This window comes from Silene latifolia, chromosome Y, assembly GCF_048544455.1.
Source record: "Silene latifolia isolate original U9 population chromosome Y, ASM4854445v1, whole genome shotgun sequence".
In the NCBI taxonomy this organism is placed as follows: Eukaryota; Viridiplantae; Streptophyta; class Magnoliopsida; order Caryophyllales; family Caryophyllaceae; genus Silene; species Silene latifolia.
Window position 1 is genome coordinate 252,974,626 of NC_133538.1, and position 26,789 is coordinate 253,001,414.

General features: G+C 36.5%; 1 protein-coding gene and 1 non-coding gene across 2 annotated transcripts; both read left to right on the forward strand.

Annotated features, from left to right (window-relative positions):
• The first annotated feature begins 6,576 nt into the window (after nt 1-6,576).
• On the forward strand, nt 6,577-8,315 carry LOC141630454 (uncharacterized). The gene is made up of 2 exons (XM_074443272.1): nt 6,577-7,173; nt 7,452-8,315. Exons 1-2 carry the CDS (start codon nt 6,577-6,579, stop codon nt 8,313-8,315), a joined length of 1,461 nt encoding a protein of 486 aa, XP_074299373.1.
• A 5,446-nt stretch (nt 8,316-13,761) lies between these two features.
• Nucleotides 13,762-13,868, forward strand: LOC141634622 (small nucleolar RNA R71). The gene has a single exon (XR_012539349.1). It is a non-coding gene; the product is annotated as a small nucleolar RNA R71 (small nucleolar RNA).
• The last annotated feature ends 12,921 nt before the right edge of the window (nt 13,869-26,789 follow it).

Below are 26,789 nucleotides of genomic sequence, written 5' to 3' on the forward strand. Positions count from 1 at the left end.
AACAATATTTATAACTTCACAAACAACTCTACTAATAGTAAAGAGGCAAGTAAAGGTCGGATCCCAAGGGACGGGTATTGATGTAGGATTTTCGATTGCAAGTAGTGGTGTCTAGGGGTGTCACAAATTGGATTGAGATAGGAAGATCACTAAACTAAATAACAATAAAAGTAAACAAACAAGATGACTAAAATGAGATGTAAACAATTGATTAAAATCACTAGGGTGTCATGGTTTCATAGGGAATTCATGGGAATTGATCATACAAACATATTCTCAAATTATAACCAAGCAATTATTATTGTGATAGGATCGAGTTGGTTTATATCTTACAATCCTAGGAAGGTTTGGGTCCCGGAGTCGAATCGATTAGATTGTACAACACCTACAAGTCGACTTAATCCTCCCTACTCAACTATATGCATGGTCTAATGAGACTCGAGTTGGTTTATATCTTACAAATCTCATTGAAAAGGTAAGTGATGGGTAAAAAAAATGCAAAGATTCATAGGCTCGTATTTCATCAAACATAACATGTGCATAAGTTGAAATCACAACAAGCAAGCAAATAAATTATGTGAACATATTAAATTAAGCATGAATTACCCCCCATGTTGGTTTCCCCTATTTCCCCATTAACCCTAGTTAAGGAAACTAATCACTCATTATCAAGTTTGACATGTTAACAAGGTTGTCAATCATATTAACAAAGCAAAACATGATGAATAAATGAAGATAATTAACAATAATTAAAAAGGGATTAAGAAATTATACCTAATGATGATTCCAAAATAATAATGCAAAGAATAATAGAAGTACTTGATGATTGATGGAAGGTTGTCAATCTCCCAATAAACCCAAATAATCTTCAATTACCCAAAATAAAAGATGAACAGCAGAGAAATTAAGGAAATGAGATTTGTGTTAAGACTTGATTAGAAGTTGATTACAAGATTAAAGAGAGATTAGAATAATATAAACTACACTAAAGATTGATAAGAAGAACATCATAATCTAATTAGACTAATGAGGTATTTATAGTGGGGATTAGGTGCACAAATTAGGGTTACTATGGGCTTAAATGACGATTAAGTCCTTGAGGAATCGCTCCTCTCAAGAAAAGATGCGGGTCTCCTTTTAGCCAGTCTTTCAAAAATATGCGCATCTCGAATGGAGAAGGAAGAGGACGTGTTGCTCTGGAGGACAATCCGAGCGTCCAAAAGGTCGGGACGAGCGGATTGTATAGCTTCTGGACGAGCGGCCTGGCAGCTTGGACGAGCGGCCTGGCAGCTTGGACGAGCGGCCTATGGAGCTTCTAGACGAGCGTCCCGATAGGTGAGACGCTCGGATCTTTGCCATTTCTTCTTTTCTTCTTCTAACAATCCTCCGGGATTTTGTCCGGGATGCAAGGATCTTCTTCATCATTGCCCATCTACTACATTATGTACAAAAGCCTTCTAGTCTTGTCTTCTCTTTGATGCTTGGTCATTAGATTCGATCAATTTAGCTCTATTTTGTCATGAAAATGCAAGGTTTGCACTCCTCTCCTACCAAGCTAACAAAACCTCAAAGATTATGCAAAACAAAGGACTAAAGATAGTAAATGACCCAAATATGCACTAAAAAGCATAGGAACGAGGCTAATTCGGGGATTAAATATGCTCAAATATTGGTCACATCAAATATCCCCAAACCGAACCTTTGCTCGTCCCGAGTAAAGAGGTGACAAAACTAGGACCCTTATTTAAACTATCCTACTAATATAGCCGATATGAGACAATTAGCGGGTCTCACTCCGCCCCTTCAACTCACAATAAGACAACCATGAGGTAGGATGCCTTCTTGCAAGGCAAGGTGGGTCTTGCCAAAATGGCGACACATCCAATCATTAAAGCACACAAAATCAAGTAATGGATGCATCTATAAAAAGAATTGCCACTTTCCTCAACTAAGTGGCGGAAATTATCTAAAGGGGAAACAATTCAAGGGTACACACTCATTCATAGATATGGTTTCTTCAAACTATTAAGCCTAGAAGGATACCAATAAATCACCTCCAAGTTGTGTCAAGCTAGGGTACCTTTGTCCTCAATCGTTAAATGCTTTTGTCAAGAATAGACTCCCTATGGTGTTAGAAACACTGGAGGATCGCGGAATTTCCCTTCTTGCCTAGACAAGAAGAAGGGTCGTCCCCTCTCTACCATGCACAAAAATGAATACGATGGATAAAGGGATTAATAGTAATTGAGTTTCATTTGGGAGTTTGTTTTTGTTGTTGTTTTTCCCCCCAATTTCTTGTGGCATTTGACATTTGAGAACACTTTCTTTTTGCCATTTCTTTTGATTTTTGGCATTTCAATACTTGACAACTTTCAACTTTTTGCATTTTTTTTTTGTAAATTTTCAAAGCTACCCCAATTAGTAACAAGGGTGCCTTATATTTGAAGCATAAGAGTCTATTTTTGCTCCTCTTTTCTTTTGATGCATTTGCAAACTTTTTGGCTTTTCATTTCATTTTTCAAATTTGAACAATTTTTATGCTCATTCCCTTTGATGACAAAATGTATGGTAGAACATGGATGAATGATGGTTGCATGGTTTCATGGCTCACCATGGAATAAACGGTAGCCAAGGAGTTATCACACCACAATGTACTCTTGACTAGGCCTTAATCCATGGGTCAAAGACTACTAGCATGACACATCCTAGGGTGTTTTACAGGTATTCTAACAAATAAAGTCTTAAGAAGAAAAAACATCTACTAGGGCCTATGTACACTTGTCAAGTTTCCAAATAGACGGTTTCACAAAATTTTTCCTAAATGCAACTATATGCCGTTTATGCTACTAACATATATACATCCTAATGCATATGCTTCTACCAACTAATATGCCAAATAATCTAAATGCAAGTCCTAAATTTCCATTGTTTATACCGCATCAATCAAAATAAAGCCACATAGTCATTAACATAAAGAGGAAAAAGGAGATTGGAAAGATCATACCATGCAGTCTTCAATATCCTCATGTTTCGGATGTGGCGTAGTCAATCAATGTGAACAAGGATGAACAAACACAATATATACAAAACAATATATACAAGACTATACTACAAAAGAAAATGAACTTGTTTTTGGATTTTCAATTTTTCAATTTTTCTGGATTTTTTCGAAATTTTTGATTTTTTTGGATTTTGAAAAAAAAAGTCAAGTTAGAATTTCCCATCCCCACACTAGTATGGGCATTGTCCTCAATGGCCAATACGATAGGAAATTATGGAATGAAAATGCATGATTTCTAAACTAAATGCAAACTATACTAAGCTACACTACATGATGCATGTGTTTTTGTTATGGTGGAGAGCATAATTTAAATTAGCTCCCAATGCATATGCATGGACCAAGGATACCAGGTTCAGGGTTCGCCCCCACGAGCCACGACCCACTTCGGTCAAACCGAAGCTGGGTTCGTTCGCGAACGGTCCGGCGGAATTCGTAGACCAGGTCGGTCTTTCCGGCGAACCCTTGTCGGAAAAAGAAACAAGCCCAAGCGAAGCAAAGTGGGATAAAAATGAAGTGTAAATTAATGTTAGTATGGTACCTTGAATTGTTGGACGCCATTGTTGAAAGGATCTAATTCCATAAAGAAGATAAGTCCGCGAAGGCCGAAGCTTTAAAATTTCGAAGCAATTATTGGCTTGAAAAAAGGAATATGAGGAAGGGAGTTGGAGGAAGATGAAGATTGAAGATGAAAGGGGGTTGGACTGTTGGAGGAAGACCGAAGATAAAGCAATTATTGGCTTGTTGTTTTTGGCTTTTTTTTTTTTTTTTTTTTTTTACAAAACATGAGGAAGGGAGTTGCAGTAAGATGAAATTGAAGATGAAAGGATAAAGATGATGACGGATGACCGATGACTTTGAAAACAGTGACTGACTTAGTCAGTCTTGGAAAGTGGGATAATATTACTCTTTTGTTTTTAGTGGTTGAGGGGGTAAATAGAAGATTACGGAAAAAACTATGCTAGGGAGTATCATAATTAGAGTATTAGACACACTTATAAATATGCTTAATCACAATAGTTTCTATATTTTCATATTACATAAAATAATTTCGTAAAAAAATGGCTACTACAAAACCGCTTTATGATGAAGTTATACGAGAAGAAGGTAGGAAATTGACATGTAAACATTGTCATCGTACTTTCGTATCCTCGTATGCAAGAATTCATGAACATTTTTTTGGCCCTCCAATGGGGCAAAGAAGAAATATCTTATATTGTCGACATATGCTAGAAAATAGAGAAGAATTTGAAAGGATACGGGCAAAAGTTCAAGACTAAGAACGTGTGTCCTTTTGCAGGTCCGATAAATAAACCCTTATAAGTTATAAGGAATAATCTTTTTTTGTTTGGTGCTAATAAGGAATAATCTTTGGTAATGGGTTACCATGACCAATAAGTGAACTCCAATAATACTATTGTATTTCTCTTAAATCAATGGTTATAAGCTACATGGCCTACATCTATTGAATTTTTTTATTTCAAATAAATAAGTTTAATAACAAAGTATTATACTTGTTGTATCGGTTTATTTTACACATCAATTAATGAAGAGTAATAAATTATTCGTCTATAGTAGAAAGGTTAATGAGTATATTTGCGAATTACGTATACGATTCACAAAAGTAAATGCGTAGTGGAAAAAGGAGAAAATTTACGAGTTACGTCGGTTCACTAGTAGTCGGTACTCGGTATGCCGTACTCGGTAGTGACTAGGTTGAAAATTTATAAGTTACAATTTATAAGTTACAAGTTATTATATCAGTTCACTAATAGTATTATTGATCTATAAAGATGATCAACAAGTGAATTATATAAGTTACGAGTTATTATATCAGTTCACTAATAATATTATTGATCTATAAAGATGATCAACAAGTGAATTATATAAGTTACGAGTTATTATATCAGTTCACTAATAATATTATTGATCTATAAAGATGATCAACGAGTGAATTATATAAGTTAAGAGTTACTATATCAGTTCACTAATAGTAGTATTGATCTATATAGATGATCAACGAGTGAATTATATAAGTTAAGAGTTACTATATCAGTTCACTAATAGTAGTATTGATCTATATAGATGATCAACGAGTGAATTATATAAGTTAAGAGTTATTATATCAGTTCACTAATAGTAGTATTGATCTATAAAGATGATCAAGTTACGAGTTATTATATCAGTTCACTAATAGTAGTATTGATCTATAAAGATGATCAACAAGTGAATTATATAAGTTAAGAGTTATTATATCAGTTCACTAATAGTAGTATTGATCTATATAGATGATCAACGAGTGAATTATATAAGTTAAGACTTACTATATCAGTTCAATAATAGTAGTATTGATCTATAAAGATGATCAACGAGTGAATTATATAAGTTAAGAGTTACTATATCAGTTCACTAATAGTAGTATTAATCTATATAGATGATCAACGAGTGAATTATATAAGTTAAGAGTATCAGTTCACTAATAGTAGTATTGATCTATAAAGATGATCAAGTTACGAGTTATTATATCAGTTCACTAATAGTAGTATTGATCTATAAAGATGATCAACAAGTGAATTATATAAGTTAAGAGTTATTATATCAGTTCACTAATAGTAGTATTGATCTATAAAGATGATCAAGTTACGAGTTATTTTATCAGTTCACTAATAGTAGTATTGATCTATAAAGATGATCAACGAGTGAATTATATAAGTTACGAGTTATTATATCAGTTCACTAAAAGTAGTATTGATCTATAAAGATGATCAACGAGTGAATTATATAAGTTACGAGTTATTATATCAGTTCACTAATAGTAGTATTGATCTATAAAGATGATCAACGAGTGAATTATATAAGTTACAAGTTACGTCGATTCACTAATACCATTATTAGAATACCATTTTATTTTTAATTAAATAAGACATCAAAAATTTAAAGGGAGATTTTTTTAGTTTTTAATTAATTAAATAATTAATAATAAATTGAAAGAAGATTATTCTAGAATATGAATACGAAGCATCAAAAGTTTACACATAGAATAAGGCCCAACAACAACATTGAATACTAAGCCTATCAAATATTATATAGCCGTCAATTGCACCGCACTAAACACACTCTCACAATCATCCCCCTCATCTTAGTCGTCTACACAATTAAAAATTCAATAAAAAAAATGGCTTTTGGAAGAAGAGGAACCAAACGACGGTTGGATGCAGAAGAAAATCCAACTGAAGTTGAACATGAAGATCACAATGAAACTATTGTGATAAATGAAGATGATATGGAAACTGAACCCACACAACATCAAACAACAACAAACCACTGAAATCCATTACCTTTGTATTCGGAAATCACCAAAATCGGTAAGAAAAAATGGGCCTGCAATCATTGTAAAAGAAGTTTCACGAGTTCCTATACAAGAGTTCATCATCATTTTTTGGTCCTCAACCGTGAAAAATCAAATCATTCGTTGTAGCGTTCGCTCGCAAACAGTCGAATTTCAAAGAATCCGAGCAATGGTTGAGCAAGCAAAGTCTAGTGGTGGTTCCCAATCATTAACCAAATCAACCATTAAAAACAGTAACGTGGGAAAATCAGGAACTCAAAAGAATCCTATTGCGGAATCATTCCGTACAGTTGAGCGACAACAACTCGATGTTCTTATTGTTCGAGCATTGTGCGCCAATGGCATTCCTTTCAATGTACTAAGGAATCCAGATTTTACTAACATGATAAAAGCATTATCTAATGCTCCTTCTGATTACAAACCACCTTCTTTTGATAGAGCAAGAACAAGCGTATTAGATGAAGTATACCGTCAAGTGGACAACGAGTTGGCTGTTGTGAAAGAAACGTGGGGTCCTTATAGAACGTATATAGTGTCGGACGGTTGGACTAACGTCAAAGGGGAGCCACTCATCAATATTATCGCTTCAAACAACCGAGGCTCCATGTTCATGTACGCCGATGATTTTTCGGGACAGGAGAAGACGGTGAAAAATATTGCGAATTACCTACTGAAATCAATTGATGAAATCGGGCCATCCAATGTGTTACAGGTAGTTACGGATAATGCTGCAAATTGCAAGGCCACAGGAAAGGAGATTGAAAAGGTACACAAACACATTTTTTGGTCTCCTTGTGTTGTGCATACAACAAATTTAATATTTAAAGATTTCGATTAATCCTTTGGGTGGATGAGTGAAACCTACAAAAAAGGAAAGGAGATAGTTAAGTACTTCAAACATCATCAAAATGCTAGTTCTGTTTTTCGCGCCCATTCCGATTTGGAACTGTTAAAAGTGGCAAAGACTCGTTTTGGGTCTCATCATTTGCTACTGGAAAGGCTTTTAAAGTGTCGTGACGCTCTTGCTATCACTGTTGTTCAAAGGGTTGGAAAGATCTGATCAAAGGGGATGAAGAATTAGGGAGAAGAGTCGCAGCTAACATAAATGATAGTGACTTTTGGGATGAGGTAGAGAACGTCCTAAAAATAACAAAACCTCTTTATATGATGATAAAATTTGCTGATGGGGAAGGGCAAAAAATGGGTGAAGTGTATGAAAAAATGGATTGCATGATTGGTGAGATGAAGGATATAGTGAACAATAACACACATGCAGGGGATTGGGATAAAATGGAAGACATACTTGTTAGTCGATGGGAGAAAATGAATATACCTCTACATTGCCTTGGGTTTTCACTTAACCCACACTTTTACGATGCCAATTATTTGAAAACCCCTGCACCCGGTGGTCTTCCGAGGCGCCCACCAAATGCGGACCGAGAAGTCGTTAGCGGAGTCTTAAAGGCATTTGACAAAATTGGTGAAGACGCGGCTGAAAAAACACTTCTACGCCAACAATTATCAGCCTTTCAATCTAAAGAAGGGATTTTCGGGACGCGTGAAGCTATTGCCGATGCTATTATTATGAATCCCATTTCTTGGTGGAATGCGTATGGATCCGAGACTCCGGAGTTGGCTGATATTGCGGTGAGAGTTTTATCACAGCCCATTAGTAGTTCATCCGCTGAGAGAGTGTGGAGCACATACTCCTTTATCCACAATACGAAGAGAAACCGTCTAAATGGAGCACGTGCGGATAAACTCGTGTTCATTCATTCAAATATCCGGCTTCTATCTCGCTACACTACAAGCTATAATCAAGGACCGTCGAATAAATGGGATATAAATCCCGAGAGTGATTATTTAGATGATTCATTAGTTAGATTAGAAGAGTTACGTTGTGGGTAGGAATGTAGGATTTTAGCTAGTTATTGAAAACAATGTTTCTTTTTGCTTTGCTAAAATGTTTAATCTTTGTTGCTGAAACTTTATTTTACATTGTTTTGGAATTTGGAATTTATTTTATGTTATTTAAAGAAAGTTATTTTTGGAAAGCGAACCCGATTCTGAGCTTTAATACACTCTTCCGAACCGAGTTCACCATAAGTAGCGAACTCCGAACTCGAACTACGAACTCGAACCGGACCGAATCCCGAACCATGTAACCTTGGCATGGACTTCCCCAAACCAAAATAGACATTATTTCTAATGTCATGAATTTCGGGGGAGTTCATGCACATGGAATGCAATGCATGAAATTGAAGATTGTCATTTTGGATTTTACAAGTCGGGAACAATAATAATGAACACCTTAATGAAGCTAAGGTGTTAGTCCTCCAATGTTGCTAGGACTCCACAAAATGATCAAGATAAAATAAAAAACAAGAGAAGTAGACAAACCATAAGGGAGGTGTAAGAATGTAGGAGCCTCCAAAGTTTGCTAATCCTGACCCATCGTATCATTATCATCATCATCTCTTGAGGCATAATCAACCTCCATAGATGTGTAATCATGTCCACTCTCACTTTCACTTGCTTGTTCTTCCTCACTTTCCTCTTCCTCTTCCTCTTCCTCTTCTTGGACTTATTCTTGAACCTCTTCTTCTTCTCCTTCTTGGTCACCACCCTCTTCAACAACCATCTCCTCGTCACCCGGTCTACCACCACTAGGAATTCTAGGAAATAATACTTCCCTATCCGCCCAACTAGGCAAAGGACAAGACGGATCAAGAAGTCCTTGCCTAGCTAGATGTAGGAGGGGCGGATATTGGGCCTTGTAAGCATCCACTCTATCATTGTAAGCTTGCTTATGCATTTCCCTCATGAGTAGAGTCAAGTAATCATTTCCCACTTCGACATCTTTAGGTTTGAACTCGTGGTATTCAAATGGGTAAGGTGAGGTGATAATGGAGGAGGAGGGCTCGGCAATTTCGCCCCTTTGTTGTTGAATGATATACTCGGTCTCTTCGGAGAGTGGGAGAAGGTAGTTCGGTCGGTGAACATTCAATCGCCAAATTTTGGAAGGCAATGTGAAGGATCTAGCTTCATTTGTTAACCACCCATATTTGTTTTCAAGAGTGTCGTGCTTGACCCACTTAAACTTGTGAATCATGGTGTCCATATCAACAAGATGACCTCCTTTAACCGGCACATAAGTGTTGTTTTTGTTAAAATCCCGGTTAAAATGCTTAGCCAAATAGGTAACTAGTCCTCCATTGACAATAAAGGCGGTGCCTTCTTTGCCACAATCGACATTAAGCCATCGTTCAACCAAAAGTCTTAGAGCATTGTATGGCTTGCTAAATTCCCTTCCAATGTTCAAGGCCGACTCAAAAAGAATACAATCAAGTTTGGTAAGATGATTTGTGCCATTTCTAGCTATCAAAGTATTCCCAATGACCTTATGTCATACTCTAATGCCCGGATGGTGGACTAAGAGAGCACGACAATCATGAAAGCGTATGAATTTCTTTCCGGAAATCCACATCTAAAGAGGAGCGGGGTCATACTTGATAGGAGTCTTTGTATATTTTGGGTTATCACTAAGGCCGAATATCTTACCCAATTCGCCATAAGTTATGCGTCTATCAACATTTTCAAGACGAAACTCGATGTTGGTTCGAGTCTCCACCCTTGTGACTTTCAAAGAACTTAAAAATTACAAGGTGAGGGAGGGGTATGTCAATTCTTTCATTGTAAACAATTTACCCAACCCCATAGACTCAAAGAAGGTTTTGGTTTGTTCAAGAACACCCAACTTTGACAATTCATCTTCACAAATAAACTTAGTAGGCATGATGGTTTTCTTAGCAAAGAGAATGAATTTCTCCCTATGAGAGTCGGAAGTGAAAATTACCTCCGGATAATTGGATAATTGTTCAATGACCGGAGTTGTTGATGTTGTAGCTTTCACCCATCTTGTTGTTGAACCTCCAACCTTCCTTCATGGACTACCAAAGTCTTTGACAATTGTTTTGCTTGAAGAGCTAGTTGCCTTTTGGAAAGTGTCTTCTTTTGGGGTGCCTTGCCTCCTTTAGTTCTTGCCATTCTCCTTTGCTTGATTACACCAATGAAAGATTGAAATCTTCAATTTTTAATGATACCTAAATCGATTTAGGATGAAAATAATGTTGCTTTGTATCCTAAAAATCGACTCAAAGGTTTGAAGATTTTGGTTTTTGAATCACTTGTTGTTGCAAAAGGAGTGAGTAATTTTTGTTTTGAGTAAGTTTGGATTTGAATTGGTTGAGTTTGGTTGAGGAAATTTGATTTTGTTGATAGAGAGGATGAGAGTTTTGGGGTTTTTGGGTAGTGTTTGTAGGTTGAAGAAATGAGAATGAATGGGAGAAGAGGGTTTAAAAAGACCTGTTATATTTGAAACTGTAGGGGAAGACGAGCGGACCAGGTGTTGGGACGCTCGGATTCTTCAAAATTTAACTCAGGAAAAGATGCCATCTATCTGGAAAGACGAGCGGATTCTTTGTGGAGGGACGAGCGTCTTTCTGGGTGGACGCTCGGATTCCTTTACAGAGAAAATCCCTGAATTTTGCAGCAAAAAGACGAGCGTCTTTTATGAAGGACGACCGTCTAGAATGAGACGAGCGGTTTCTCAGCTAAGACACTCGGATTCATTGTCAGACCAGGTTTTTGTTTTCTGCAGCTCTACCAGACGAGCGTCTGGTGACTTGGACGCTAGGGGTTTCTTCAGGACGAGCGGATTGTCCATTTGGCTGCTCGGAATCTTCCTTGACCACACGGATTCAGGTCCATCCGTGGGTACTTCGTAACCCGTGTCATTTTCATTCTTCAATTCTCGTGTTCTTCATTGTAGGGGCACTACAAAGGCATGAATAACCTAGGCAATTGCTATCCCTACACTAAGATAAAGCACTACACATCAATAAAATCATAAGTCCCTCCCTCACTTCTCTCAAAATGATGAATATCTTGATCAAGGCACAAAAATGTAAATCCAAAAATGACAAAAATGCAATGTAATAATTAAAATGCAAGTTAGGGAGTTAGAATATTTACAAATGGTGGTTTAGGGAGGACTCCACCAAACTCTCATCCAATGTGAGATTTCAAGGGGGCATGTTCAAGGTGTTGTTGATGTTACTCAACACCTTGAAGAAGTAGTCGAAAGCTTGCTCATTATCATGATAAAGGTCCTCAATAGATTTTTGCACTTGTGGTTCTCCATGATGGTCTTGGTTCATAGCATTACCAATATAGGGATTGAATATCCCTTCAAACTCATCATCCCAAAGACCGTAAACTTCGTCTACTTGATCATTAAAAATTTCTTTAGTTGATAGAGATAACTCTCCTTCTTTCTTGTCTTGGCCAATGAGGCCATCTTCTTCACTTGTCATGGGTGAGCTTTTCAAGCTCTCATTGTTGCTATTTCCTTGTTCTTTAGATGAAGCATCATCCACTTTCTTTTTCCATTGAAATTCCAACTTCTTCCTATCATCCTTCCGGTTATAGTGATCAACCATAAAACATGACTCATGCATTCGGGGAGCTCTCATGGTCTTGTCAAGATTGAAAGTGATGGTTTCATCTCCCACTTCAAGGGTGAGCTCTCCATGCTTCACATCTATCACCGCTCCCGCGGTGTGCAAGAAAGGTCTTCCTAAGATAATAGGAATGTTGGAGTCTTCTTCCATGTCAACAATAATGAAATCCACCGGGATGAAGAACTTTCCAATTCTCACGGGAACATCTTCCCATATCCCTAAAGGTGTCTTTGTTGATCTATCCTCCATTTGAAGCGTGATGTTGGTACATTTGAATTCTCCCATTCCTAGCCTCTTGCTAACCGAATATGGCATGACACTAACACTTGCCCCAAGGTCACATAAAGCCCTGTTGATTGTAGTGTCACCAATAGTGCATGGAATGGAAAAACTTCCTGGATCCTTGAGTTTTGGAGGTGAACTCCCTTGAAGGATGGCACTACTCACCTTAGTGAAGGAAATAGTCTCAAGCTTCCGGATTGATTTTTTCTTCGTAAGGATGTCCTTCATGTACTTTGCATAGGCCGGAACGTGATTGATCAATTCCGTGAAAGGATTCGAGACTTCTAAAGTCTTTACAATTTGCATGAATTTTCCAAGTTGGTCATCAAACTTAGGCTTAGCTTGATGACTCGGGAATGGAATTCTAATCACAATGGGCTCCTTCTCTTTGGCCTTTTCTTCACTTTTCTTTGAAACTTCTTGATTGGTGGGTTCTTCATCCCTAGAGTTTTGCACAACTCTTTCCTTGTCACTAGATTCCACAACTTTATCCTCAACTTGCTTCTTTGGCCCTTCATATCTCGTACCACTGCTCAAGTGAATGACACTAACCGTTTCATGTCTTGGGGGATTACTTGAGGTGGTAATTGCCCCTTTTGTCTTTTAGAGCTTAAAGATACTAGTTGGGTCATTTGAGTTTTCAACATTTTTGTGTGGGCTAGGATGTTGTTGATGGTGATGTCTTTTGCTTGGCTATCTTTTTGCATTTGAGTGAAAAATTCTTGTTGAATCTTTTGCATTTGGAGGACCGCTTTTTGAACATCAAAACCTTGGTCATATTGTTGATTGTATGGAGTTTGATTTTGATAACCTTAGTTTTGGTTGAAAAAGGGTCTTTGATTTTGGTTTCTCATGGGAGGTGAGGTGTATGTTGGTTGAGGGTTTTGAACATTTTGGCTTTTGTATGAGAGATTTGGGTGGAATTTGGTGTTTTCATTGTAATAGTTGGAATGAGGGGTACCACTTTTGTATGCTTGAAAAACATTCACTTGCTCATTTGTTCCTCTACATTCACTTTGGTCATGTCCCCAAAGTTCTACAATTCTCACATATCCCACTTGGGATTGATGAAGATGCCACCATGGCATTAACATGATGCTTTGGTGATTTTGAGGCTTCTTCAAGCTTAGCCATAGCCTTCTCAAACTTCAAATTGATGGTATCAATATGAGCACTAAGTTGAGCACCCAATTGAGTAATAGAGTCCACTTCATGCTTTCCTCCTCTAGTAGCCTTGCGAGATCTACTATATTGTGAATTATGGACCGCCATTTCCTCAATCTTGTTCTAAGTTTGATTATCGTCAACTTCGGTGAACATACCATTTGATCCCACGTTGAGAATGTTTCTTGAGTCTTCATAAAGACCATTCCAAAATTGTTGTACCAAGAACCACTCGCTAAGTCCATGATGAGACCATTTCCTCAATCTTGTTCCAAGTTTGATTATCGTCAACTTCGGTGAACATACCATTTGATCCCATGTTGAGAATGTTTCTTGAGTCTTCATAAGGACCATTCCAAAATTGTTGTACCAAGAACCACTCGCTAAGTCCATGATGAGGACATGAGCGACAAGTTCCTTTGAATCGCTCCCAAGCTTCATACAAAGATTCTTCGTCCCTCTGCTTAAAACCCGTAATTTGAGCTCTTAGCATGTTAGTCTTTTTCGGAGGGTAGAAGTTTTTGTAGAAAGTTAGAGTCAACTTCTTCCAAGAGTCAATTCCAAGAGTAGCCTTATCAAGGCTCTTCAACCATTGTTTCGCGGTACCAATTAGAGAAAAAGGAAATAAGACCCATCGAATCTGGTCTTGAGTCACTCCGTTTTGTGAAATCGAATCACAATAGTCCCAAAAAGTCTCCATGTGGGAATGAGGGTCTTCACTAGGCATCCCCCCAAATTGGCTTCTTTCGACTAATTGGATAAATGCGGATTTTGCAATGAAATTTCCGGTTAAGTGTTGTGGTGTGGGAGTACCATTGGGTAGGTTCTCCTCGGTTGGTACGGAATGTGATGAAAACTTAGGCATTGTGGGGTGATTGTGTGGTTAATTTTGTGTTGGGTTCCCCTCACCTTCTCTTGCAAAAGGGTTGACGAACTCAATAGTATTTGGTTGAATATATACAACCTCACCAATACCTCTCAAAGTATTTCTAGCAAGTCTTATATTGGTTGTCAAAGTCCCTTTCAATTTCGTGATCAATGGGTAACAAGTTACCTTGTGATCTTCTAGACATGCAAAATATCAAACAACTCGAAAACAATTAGAACAAACCTTGAGGAGTCTTACTTCCCCAAGGCAAAGAAAGACACAACTAATAACAATCAAAGAAAATCAAATTAAGTTAACACCGTCCCCGGCAACGGCGCCATTTTTGGTTGGTCCGCTTTGAGCTTAGATTTTGGTTACTTGTCGTTAGGAGCACCTAGACCAAAACAATATTTATAACTTCACAAACAACTCTACTAATAGTAAAGAGGCAAGTAAAGGTCGGATCCCAAGGGCCGGGTATTGATGTAAGATTTTCGATTGCAAGTAATGGTGTCTAGGGGTGTCACAATTTGGATTGAGATAAGAAGATAACTAAACTAAATAACAATAAAAGTAAACAAACAAGATGACTAAAACGAGATGTAAACAATTGATTAAAATCACTAGGGTGTTATGGTTTCATAGGGAATTCATGGGAATTGATCATACAAACATATTCTCAAATTATAAGCAAGCAATTATTATTGTGATAGGATCAAGTTGGTTTATATCTTACAATCCTAGGAAGGTTTGGGTCCCGGAGCCGAATCGATTAGATTGTACAACACCTACAAGTCGACTTAATCCTCCCTACTCAACTATATGCATGGTCTAATGAGACTCGAGTTGGTTTATATCTTACAAGTCTCATTGAAAAGGTAAGTGATGGGTAAAAAAAATACAAGGATTCATAGGCTCGTATTTCATCAAACATAACATGTGCATAAGTTGAGATCACAAAAAGCAAGCAAATAAATTATGTGAACATATTAAATTAAGCATGAATCATCCCCCATGTTGGTTTCCCCTATTTCCCCATTAATCCTAGTTAAGGAAACTACTCACTCATTATCAAGTTTGACATGTTAACAAGGTTGTCAATCATATTAACAAAGCAAAACATGATGAATAAATGAAGATGATTAACAATATTTAAAAAGGGATTAAGAGAATTATGCCTAATGATGATTCCAAAATAATAATGCAAAGAATAATAGAAGTACTTTATGATTGATGGAAGGTTGTCAATCTCCCAATAAACCCAAATAATCTTCAATTACCCAAAATAAAAGATGAACAATAGAGAAATTAAGGAAATGATATTTGTATTAAGACTTGATTAGAAGTTGATTACAAGATTAAAGAGAGATTAGAATAATATAAACTACACTAAAGATTGATAAGAAGAACATCATAATCTAATTAGACTAATGGGGTATTTATAGTGGGAATTAGGTGCACAAATTAGGGTTACTAAGGGCTTAAATGACGATTAAGTCCTTGAGGAATCGCTCCTCTCAAGAAAAGAGGTGGGTCTCCTTTTAGCTAGTCTTTCAAAAATATGCGCATCTCGAATGGAGAAGGAAGAGGTCGTGTTGCTTTGGAGGACAATCCGAGTGTCCAAAAGGTCGGGACGAGCGGATTGTATAGCTTCTGGACGAGCGGCCTGGCAGGTTGGACGAGCGGCCTGTGGAGCTTCTGGACAAGCATCCCGATAGGTGAGACGCTCGGATCTTTGCCATTTCTTCTTTTCTTCTTTTCTTCTTCCAACAATCCTCCGGGATTTTGTCGGGGATGCAAGGATCTTCTTATCATTGCCTATCTACTACATTATGCACAAAGGCCTTCTAGTCTTGTCTTCTCTTTGATGCTTGGTCATTAGATTCGATCAATTTAGCTCTAATTTGCCATGAAAATGCAAGGTTTGCACTCCTCTCCTACCAAGGAAACAAAACCTCAAAGAATATGCAAAACAAAGGACTAAAGATAGTAAATAACCCAAATATGCACTAAAAAGCATAGAAACGAGGCTAATTCGGGGACTAAATATGCTCAAATATTGGTCACATCAAACTATGAAACATGTTCAAATTTTATTCATTTGATTGGTGGGGATTGATGATGGTAGAGTGAAACTTGTTTTCTCAACCTAATTGTTATTACTCTAAGGAATGAATTGTTTGGTCTTAGTACCTCACGATAAGGAACGAATTGTTTCAGGACATGGAGATGAATGTAAAATCTTTATATGGTGTAGATTCCAAGTTTCGTTTTGAGTATTTCTATCTGCATCAATTCTTACTATGATATGCCTGCAGGATGTCACTTGAAATGCTTTCCTGTATTACCGTGGAATCTTTATCTATCTTTTATATGGCGTAGATACCAACCTACTCGTTATTACTATATGATTTCAATGTTTTGTGCCAATGTCGGTTATATAACTTATATACATGGAGACCTGAGACCTATTACCAGAGATCTTTTTACTTAGTCAACCATCCATTACTCAACAGGGAGTTAAGGAAGTTGTTTCTTGTTGACATTGGACTAGGTTTGGTCGTTTGTGTGGGGTCACTCTGTCAATGATTTTAATTTTTACTCGTGTTTTTTAATCTATTTAACATTTCAAACTGTTTGCAGGGGATAGTTTAGGGATACCTCAAGTGGGGAACATATGGATTACGATCAGTGTCGTGTTATCTTCAGGTTAGCAAAAATTCATTTTTACTCATATTTGTAATTAAAATACATCATTGTCTATTATTGAATTGCGTTCTCTCTTATACAACATCACCTCAATGTAAAATGAAAAGGGGAACCATACATTATGCAAGTTTGCATCCCATATTGGTAGAATTACAAGTAGAAGAGATAAATTAGAATCTCTTGCATATACGTTTATTTTTGTTCTGAGGCAGACTACCTTTACTGTGGTTATTAGTGCCGTAATGACCATAATTTATAACTGGTTGTTTTCATCACTTGTATTATTGCTTTTCAGGGGGATAACTAATCATTTCTTTTGATCTAATTACATTTTGGCTAATTTTATATGCAGTTCATACATAAAGCTCCAACGACACATTTCTTTAAGCAAATTAATAAGGCGCGAAATATTTGGATTTGATACACATTCCAATTTAAGCAACGTTCAAGTTATGATGAGGTTTAAAGCATTTGGGCTCCTTTCGCAATTACATGTACGACTGAGGATTGAAGGACTTAAGTATGTAGTTAGTTACTGTGTACATGGCTGTATATTTTCCAAAGATTTTGATATTTTGGTTCAAACATGACTTTGTACTTTTTTTTCCTCAAGATTTGATCTCTACATTGTGGATTCAAGTATGATATTTATTGAGTTGGTAAATTCAAACATTGTGAACTCTTCTAAAAATTCTGAAATTCTAACAGAATTATATAGTTGTACGAGTAATGGTATAATATTGTATAGGGTTAAAATGAAAAAAAAATTGTTGCTAAAAAGCTAGGTTGAAAGAGGACGGTCAAAGACAAAATATTGCCGAAAAGCGCGCGGGGTATGGTGACATAAGAGCACGGTTAAACAAGGACAAAGAAGGCGGTTCATATACCCAATTGTTCTCTTATTTTTATCAAGGATGACGGTTCTAAAACTCAACCGTCCTCTTTTGTACTACTAACGAAGACGGTTTGACTCAGATACAACCGTGCTCTTAGGCAAAGAGGAAAGTCACCTGCATGATGGTTTTGTACCCCCTTTAAAGACGGTTTTTAACCGTCCTTGTCGCCTATAATTGTAGTAGTGGTTACCTAGACCAAAACAATATTTATAACTTCACAAACTACTCTACTCTTAGTAAAGAGGTAAGTAAAGGTTGGATCCCAAGGAACGGGTATTGATGTAAAATTTTCGATTGCAAATGGTTGTCTCTAAGGGTGTCACAATTTGGGTTGAGGTAAGAGATCAACTAAACTAATCAATGTAAATAGAGTAATGAAAACAAGCAAGATGATTAAAATGAGTTGTAAACAATTGATTAAAAGCACTAGGGTGTCATGGGTTCATAGGGGATTCATGGGATTTGATCATACAAACATGTTCTCTACTATAGATACAAGCACTTATTGTTATGATGGGATCGAGTTAGTGTATATCTTACAATCCCTAGGAAGGTTTGGGTCCCGGAGCCGAATCGATTAGATTGTACTATACCTACAAGTCGACTTATTCCTCCATATCCAACTATATGCATGGTCTAATGAGACTCGAGTTGGTTTATGTCTTACAAGTCTCATTGAAAAGGTAAGTGATGGGTAAAAAATGTAAGGATTCATAGGCTCGCATTTCATCAAACATAACATGTGCATAAGTTGGAATCGCAACAAGCAAGCAAATTAATTATGAAAACATATTAGATTAAGCATGAATCAATCCCCATGTTGGTTTCCCCTAATTCCCCATTAACCCTAGTAAAGGAAACTACTCACTCATTATCAAGTTTAACATGCTAACAAGGTTGTCAGTCATACTATCAAGGCAAAACATGATGAAAAAATGAAGATGATTAACAATAATTAAAAAGGAATTAAGAGAAAATTATACCTAGAAAGATGATTCCAAATAATAAAGCAAAGAATAATAGAAGTACTTGATGATTGATGGAAGGTTGTCAATCCTCCAAATAAACCCAAATAATCTTCTAATTACCCAAAATAAATAATGAACAATAGAGAAATTAAGGAAAGATTAAGAAATAAAATTTGTATTAATGCTAAATTAGGAATTGATTACAAGATTAAGAGAGTATTAATACTTGATTAGGATAAGATTAAGATCCTATTAAGATGACATGCTAATCTAGGTAGTACAATGGGGTATTTATACTAGAAATTAGGTACAAGGATTAGGGTTACTAAGGGCTTAAATGACTATTAAGACCCTTAAGAAAAGTTGAGGAAGTGCTCCTCTCCAAGGAGATGCTCATCTCCGTTTTGGTAGTCTCCAGGAAATCTGCTCGTCCCGAGCGTCTAGGCAGTAGGCACGATGGGTTCTGCAAGGGAATCCGAGCGGATCAGGGGAGAGATGCTCGGATTTGTTGGCCTCAAGACGAGCGTCTTGGCATCGGGACGCTCGGATTGGTGGGCAGGGAGACGCTCGTCCTGGGCAGGGAGACGCTCGGATCCTGGGTCAGCACTTCTCTTTTCTTCTTTGCTCAACAATCCTCGGGGATCTTGTTGGGGATGCAAGGATCCTTTCATCATTTCCCAATCTACTTTATTATCTACGTAGGCCTTCTAGTATCATCTTCCCTTTGATGCTTGGTCATTGAATTTGATCAATTTAGCTCCATTTTGCCATGAAAATGCAAGGTTTGCACTCCTTTCCTACGAAGGGAACAAAACCTCAAAGATTATGCAAAACGGGAAACTAAACATAATAAATGACCCAATTATGCACTAAAAAGCATAGGCACGAGGCTAATTCGGGAACTAAATATGCTTAAATATGTGTCACATCAAATATACCCAAACCGAACCTTTGCTCGTCCCGAGTAAAGAGGTGACAAAAACTGGGACCCTTATTCAAACTAACCTACTCATATAGCCGATGTGAGACAATTAGCGGGTCTCACTCCTCCCCTTCAACTCACATCAAGACAACCATGAGGTAGGATGCCTTCTTGCAAGGCAAGGTGGGGCTTGCCAAAATGGCGACACATCCAAGCATTAAAGCACACAAAATAAGTAATGGATGCATCTACAAAAATGAATAGCCACTTTCCTGATGTAAGTGGCGGAAATTTTCTAAAGGGGAAGCAATCTAAGGGTACACATTCCATTATAGATATGGTTTCTTCAAACTACTAAGCCTAGAAGGATACCAATAAATCACCTCCAAGTTGTGTCAAGATAGGGTACCTTTATTCTCAATCGTTAAATGCTTTCATCAAGAGTATACTCCCTATGGTGTTAGAAACACTAGAGGATCGTGGAATTCCCCTTCGTCCCTAGACAAGAAGAAGGGTCGTCCCCTCTCTACCATGCACAAAAGTGGATACGATGGAAAAGGGATTAATATGTTTTGAGTTTCATATGGGAGTTTTCTTTTGTTGTTGTTATTCCCCCCAATTTCTTGTGGCATTAATATTTTGAGAACATTTCTTTTGCCATTTCTTTTGAATATTTTCAAAGTCACCCCATTTGTAGGAGGGTGCTTATTTTTGAAGCATAGGAGTTTTTTATTTTGTTACTCCTCTTTTATTTTGATGCAATTGCAAACTTTTTGATTTTTCATTTCATTTTTTGAACTCAAATTTTGAGCAATTTTTGTGCCCATTCCCTTTGATGACAAAATGTGGTAGAATATGGATGATGGTTGCATGGTTTCAAGGGTCACCTTGGAATAAACGGTAGCCAAAGAGTTATCACACCACAAGGTACTCTTGACTATGCCTTAATCCATGGGTCAAATGATACTAGCATGACACGTCCTAGGGTGTTTTACAAGTATTCTAAAGTCTTAAGAAGAAAAAGTGACTACAAGGGCCTTATATACACTTGTTAAGATTCCAAATAGATGGTTTTCACAAAAATTTTCCGAACATGCAACTATATGCCATGATGGAATTAACATTTATACAACCTAATGCATATGATTCTACCAACTAGTATGCCATATAATCTAGATGCAATCCTAAATTCACGTTGTTTATACCGCATCAATCAAAATAAAGCCACAGAGTCATTAACATAAAGAGGAAAAAGGAGATTGGAAAGATCATACCATGCGGTCTTCAATATCCTCATGTCTCGGATGTAGCGTAGTCGATCAATGTGAAAAAGGATGAACAAACACAATATATACAAGACTACACTATAAAGGAAAAGAACATGTTTTTGGGTTTTTGAATTTTTCAAATTTTTATTATTTTTGTTTTAAAAAGTTATGTTATAATTTTTCAAATTTTTATCATTTTTGTTTTCAAAAGTTATGTTAGAATTTCCCATCCCCACACTAGTATGGACATTGTCCTCAATGGCAAATACGATAGGAAATTATGCAATCTATATGAAAATGCATGATTTCTAAGCTAAATGCAAACTATATGACATATAAACAAGTGATGCAACGAAACTACACTATATGATGCATGATTTTTTTTTTTTTGGTTGGAGAGCATAATTTAAATTAGTTCCCAATGCATATGCATAAACTTCCCCAAACCAAAATAGACATTATTTCTGATGACAAAAATTGGGGGAGTTCATGCATAAAGATGCTATGCATGAAACTACAATTGTCATTTTGGATTTTGAAAAAGTGGGAACAATTAAATTAGCACCTTTAATGTTGCCAAGGTGTGATAATAGTCCTTCAATTTTACAAAGACACCACAAAGTTGGAACAATAAATTATGAAACATGTTAACAAAACATGAAATTCTTGTCATGAAAAAGAAAGAAATGAGGGGGAATAAGAGAAACTTTACTTTGGCCTTGATGGGTGCCTCGTGCCCGCTCCATCTAGCTTATGAAGTGTTCTTCAAAGGTCGTCATCATCCCCTCCCAAATCACTATCCCAAGCTTCCCTTGATGCTTCACTTTCATGGAAATCCATAAACTCATACTCTTCGCTATTTAGCTCCACCGTGTCTCCACCATTTGAGTTTTCACTCACTTAACCTCCTTGACCATGTGCTCCCTCATTATCTTTCCCCGAATTTGGGAAAAAAATATGCATTTGAGCCCAAGAGAGAAGCATTCCCTCTTCACTAATGATTCCTTGCCGAGCCATTTGGTGAAATTGTGGATACAAGGCATAATAATTATCCAAATTGGATTCAAATTGTCGGAGATGCATATCTTGAAGGATTCCCGTCACAAAATCATCCCTAGGGAGGATGAAAGGATTCGGGTGGTTGTAAGGTTGGTATTGAAAGGGGTAGGGTGGTATCACAATCTTTTCATTGTCATTATTTTGTTGTTCATGTTGTTGATGTTGTGTTGGAGGTGGTGCTTGATTTGCTTGATTTGTACTTGTTGGGATGAGATATGATGGTATTGGAGAGAGAGGGCCTCGTCTTGGTGAAATTCTTGCTAATCCTTCTATTGGTAGGTAAATGGGAGTGTTCCCCTTAGTAAGCCATTTGATCCTCTTTTCATATCCCTCATGGGTCATTCAATGGTGTTGCCTAAGGATTAGCTCTTCATTGATCCTTGTGTTGCCCAGAAGGGGTACATATTCATTGTTTTCATTGAATTTGGGGTTAAAAAACTTGGCAAGCCTTGTGATAAGTCCTCCATTGACAATATGTTTTACACCATTGAAGAGTCTATCACACCCGAAATACTCGAGAGGGGGGAGGGGGAGTGAATTGAGTATTTAAAAACTTATACCTACTTTTTATTTTATATCAATGATTAATTACTTAAAGTTTATTAATTAAACTTTAACTAATTAACTAAGTGATTATGAACGTAATGAAATGAACGAAAAGAAAAACTGCAAGGACACACGATATTTGAAGTGGTTCAGCTTCACACGTCTAAGCCTACGTCCACTATTCTCGATTAATAATTTTAGTACCTTTCTCCGGATTACAAAATTATCAACCCACTCATATAGCTAACTCTAACTATAACTCAACTTGAATATCACTAGATATTCGGTTTTGACTATCTTAAGTTACTAAGAAAGAACTTGATTGTTCTTCTAAGTGTTCACACAATTGAACGAGTAAGAAACAATATGAAGTACTATTATCTTATGACGTAACCTTAAGAAAAATAAGCAAATTAAAGAGCACGACTTTTCGCAAGATTTTCCAAATGCAAAACAATAAAAATAGCCAGCTAAAAATTAAACTCAATTTTGTTTGCAAGGGATTTTTATTATTTCGAAAAGCTTAACTAGAATAAAGAATGATCTTATGTATTTATAGTAGAGGAAAGAACTAGGGTTTGCACGAAACCCTAGGATGCCGTGAGATAGGCGGTTTATCTCGCCAGAGATAAATCTCTATCTCTTTCCTAATTCAATCTAAGATATATTAGTTTAGGTAAATAAGATAAAATTGAATCTTATTTTTCTATAACTATATCTTTAAGATTTTCATATAAGTAAATAAATTAAATTATGTATATATTTAAGATAAGAAAATATCTTATAAACATATAAGCTTGATTTAATTAGATAGGTTACTTGTACTAGAGGACTTGTAAAACCTAAAGGTTCAAAGCCAGCGGCCGAAACCCTAGGCCCGTATCCATCTAGACAAAAATCCCTTTTCTTGGATTATGGTTAGGTTAAAATAAACTAGCAAACCCTAGGTAGCATGACGACCCATAAGTCGTTTTACTAACCAATAGAGACATGCAAGTTATCCATTATAACAACCCATAATTCATCTCTACTATATACACATATGATTTCGAAATATGTTTAAAGAATTTTATCCTTTGAAAAATGATTTTAAAACTATTAAAATCTTGCCATTAAAATGCTACCCAAAGTTATGGTAGAAACAGCTATAACTTTAAGTTTGGTAAGTAAAGTTATAGGTGAAATAGTTATAACTTTACCTTCCCAATATTCTTTTCTTAAGATACCGTCATTAGATGAAGACCTATACTAGCTAATCTTCCTGGAGATCTGATGGGTGATGTCGTCGTGTCTTCCAATCAAACAAATTTATAATACTTAACAAACAACTAGTTAGTGGTAAGTCGAGGTCGATCCATGGGACGGTGGTTACTCAAATTATTCAATCTAATTATGGTTGTGCTAGGGGTTGTCACAATTATAATGGGTTGATAATTCTAATCTAATAAAAGCAATAAACAAGCAACAAAAGGAAAGATGTAAACAAATGACTAAAAATGCTAGGATATCATGGGTTCATAAGGAAATGATGGGAGTTGATCATACAAACATGTTCTCAATTATAAGCAACCAATTATTATTGTGAAGGAACCGAGTTGGTTTATGTCTTACGGTTCTTAGGAAGAGTTGGGTCCCAGAGCCGAATCGATTAGATTGTACAACACCTACAATTCGACTTACTTTCCCCCTAATCACTTCTATGCATGGTCTAACAAGACTCGAGTTGGTTTATATCTTACAAGTCAAGTTGAATAGATAAGAGATGGTTGTAAATGCAAGGATTCATAGGCTTAGCATTTCATCAAACATAACATGTGCATAGGTTGACATCACAACAAGCAAGCAAATTAATTATGTGAACATATTAGATTAAGCATGAATCAATCCCCATGTTGGTTTCCCCTAATTACCCATTAATCCTAGCTAAGAGACTACTCACTCATTATCAAGTTTGACATGCTAACAAGGTTGTCAATCATATTAACAAGGCAAAACATGATGAACAAGTAAGAAAGATTAACAATAATTAAAACAAGGATTAAGAGAGTTATACCTATGGAGATTCCAAAATAATAATGCAAAGACTAATAGAAGTACTTGATGATTGATGGAAGGTTGTCAATCTCCCAATAAACCCAAATGATCTTCAATTACCCAAGAGTAATAAACTTGAATTACTTAATAATAAACTTGAACAGTAATTAAAGGAAAGATTAATGTGTGATTTGTGGAAAGATTAAAGAGTAATCTATTCTAATCTACTCCTAATGAAAGCTTAACCTAATCTAAAGAAGGATTGAATTAATCTAATGAAAACTTGATGGTTTTATTATTACAAATGGGTTATATATAGTGGTGCATCATTAGGTTAAGCAAGGGTATTTTAGTAAATAGCATTGCTAAGTTTGAGTAGGGAAATGCTCCTCTCGAAAAAATATGCGAGTCTCCTTTTTGCTAGTCTTTCAAGAAATATGCGTGGATCATGGTTCACGTAGCAAGGAATAACTTCCTGTCCAGGAATATGCTCATCCCGAGCAAAATATGAGCATCCTGAGCCTCAACCCGAGCGGGTTGAATTTGTCCCGAGCGGGTTGAGCTATATCATGCCTTACTTGAGCTCGGATTGTAAAACGGACGCCATTTTCTCATTCGGACTCCTATTGGAGTGATTCAAAAACCTAGATCACTTGATTTTTCGACGCCGTTTCATCTAGCATACTTTCAGAGCCAAAGGAGCAACTCTTGGTTTGGGTTTCGAGCAATTTCTTCTTGCAATGTCTTCCTTTTCTTCATCCTTGCTTTTTAGCCTAAGATGCCTCTATATACTCTTTATTTATACTTCCTTGGTCATCATTTTTGCCTCCTCTTCATACTTAGTCCATCAAATATCGTCAACAAGCTTCCAAATATGCATGAAAGACGGGAATTTCCGCCTTATTATCTCCTTTCCTACAAAACATATGAAATGCGCTAGAAAAGCAAATAGGAAGGTTTTGACGGATAAAATGGTCATAAAATGTTATAATAGTATGAAAAATAGGCTCAATTAGGGGACTAAATGTGTGCAAATAATGTTCACATCAAGATCTTCAGTGATAGGATCTTCTCTTTATCTTGACCAAAAGCTCTTCATCTTGAGCTTGTTAAAGACTTGATCTAGCCTTTTGCTTGAGTGATCATTATACTTGAAACTTGTTACAGTTACTATGACGCTTTAAGAATCTTCAATGTTATAGCTCAAGCTGCTATAACATTACTTGAATGATGCCTCACAAATCTTCAATGTTATAGCTAAGAATGCTATAACATTACTTGCTAAACTTGTAAACCTAAGTCAATCTAACAAAAACTAAACAAACGATTATGAGCAAGTGTATATATAAAATGAAGCATACACTTGTCATTATCAAAACTTAATCATATATCTAAATGGTCCAGCAAATTCCCCCTTTTTGATGATGATAAGTCTCTTATGATTTGTGACTAAGTGAACTTTCCCCCTTAACATAATACTATAAAAGTCATAGTCAGTCGAACGCAAGAACAATCCACTAATATACAAAGTATAGCATCTAAGGACCTTAAGAGATTAAAGGTTCTGACAAGGAGCAAGCTTAGGCAAATACTTAAGTCACGATAATTTCTTCCCCCTCTTGACATCATCGAAAAGACGAGAAAAGACATAAAACAACTAGAATGATATAGATCGAGACACGTATTAATCATGCAAAGAAAGATTATAAAACGAGAAAATAATCTACATTAAGCATGCCAAATATAAAATAAGAGTACTACAAACCAAAGTAGTCTAATTGCCAATTGAGCCGAATAAGGAGACAAGTGATAAAGCCAAATGGGTCGAATTAGAAAATTATTCAAAATAGAAAGCCTAATAAAAAGAAAAGCAAGGTAAGGATGATGTCGGGTTAAGGGTAGTCGCATTTCACGACATTTGGGTTCACATAACCGGGACGGGTCCTAAACTCAAGAGAGTCAAGACGATCAAAGCATGCTCGGACATGTTAGCTTGTGCCGTGAGACACCTCTCGAAATTGAGCACTTTCAATGACAAGGCTTTAGTAGTCTCGTAAACAATCCGCATATCCTCATGCATAGCCTTCCCTTCACGCCATATTGCTCCTCCTTGACTAGCTAAGTTAGCCAATGACCCGGAATGA

What these genes read in the sequence shown, in the direction of transcription:
- LOC141630454 (XM_074443272.1), top strand. Translation starts at nt 6,577, where the DNA reads ATGGTTGAGCAAGCAAAGTCTAGTGGTGGTTCCCAATCATTAACCAAA. An exon ending in CAGGAAAGGAGATTGAAAAG is followed by an intron (nt 7,174 to 7,451) that starts GTACACAAACAC and finishes TGTTGTTCAAAG; the next exon opens with GGTTGGAAAGATCTGATCAA.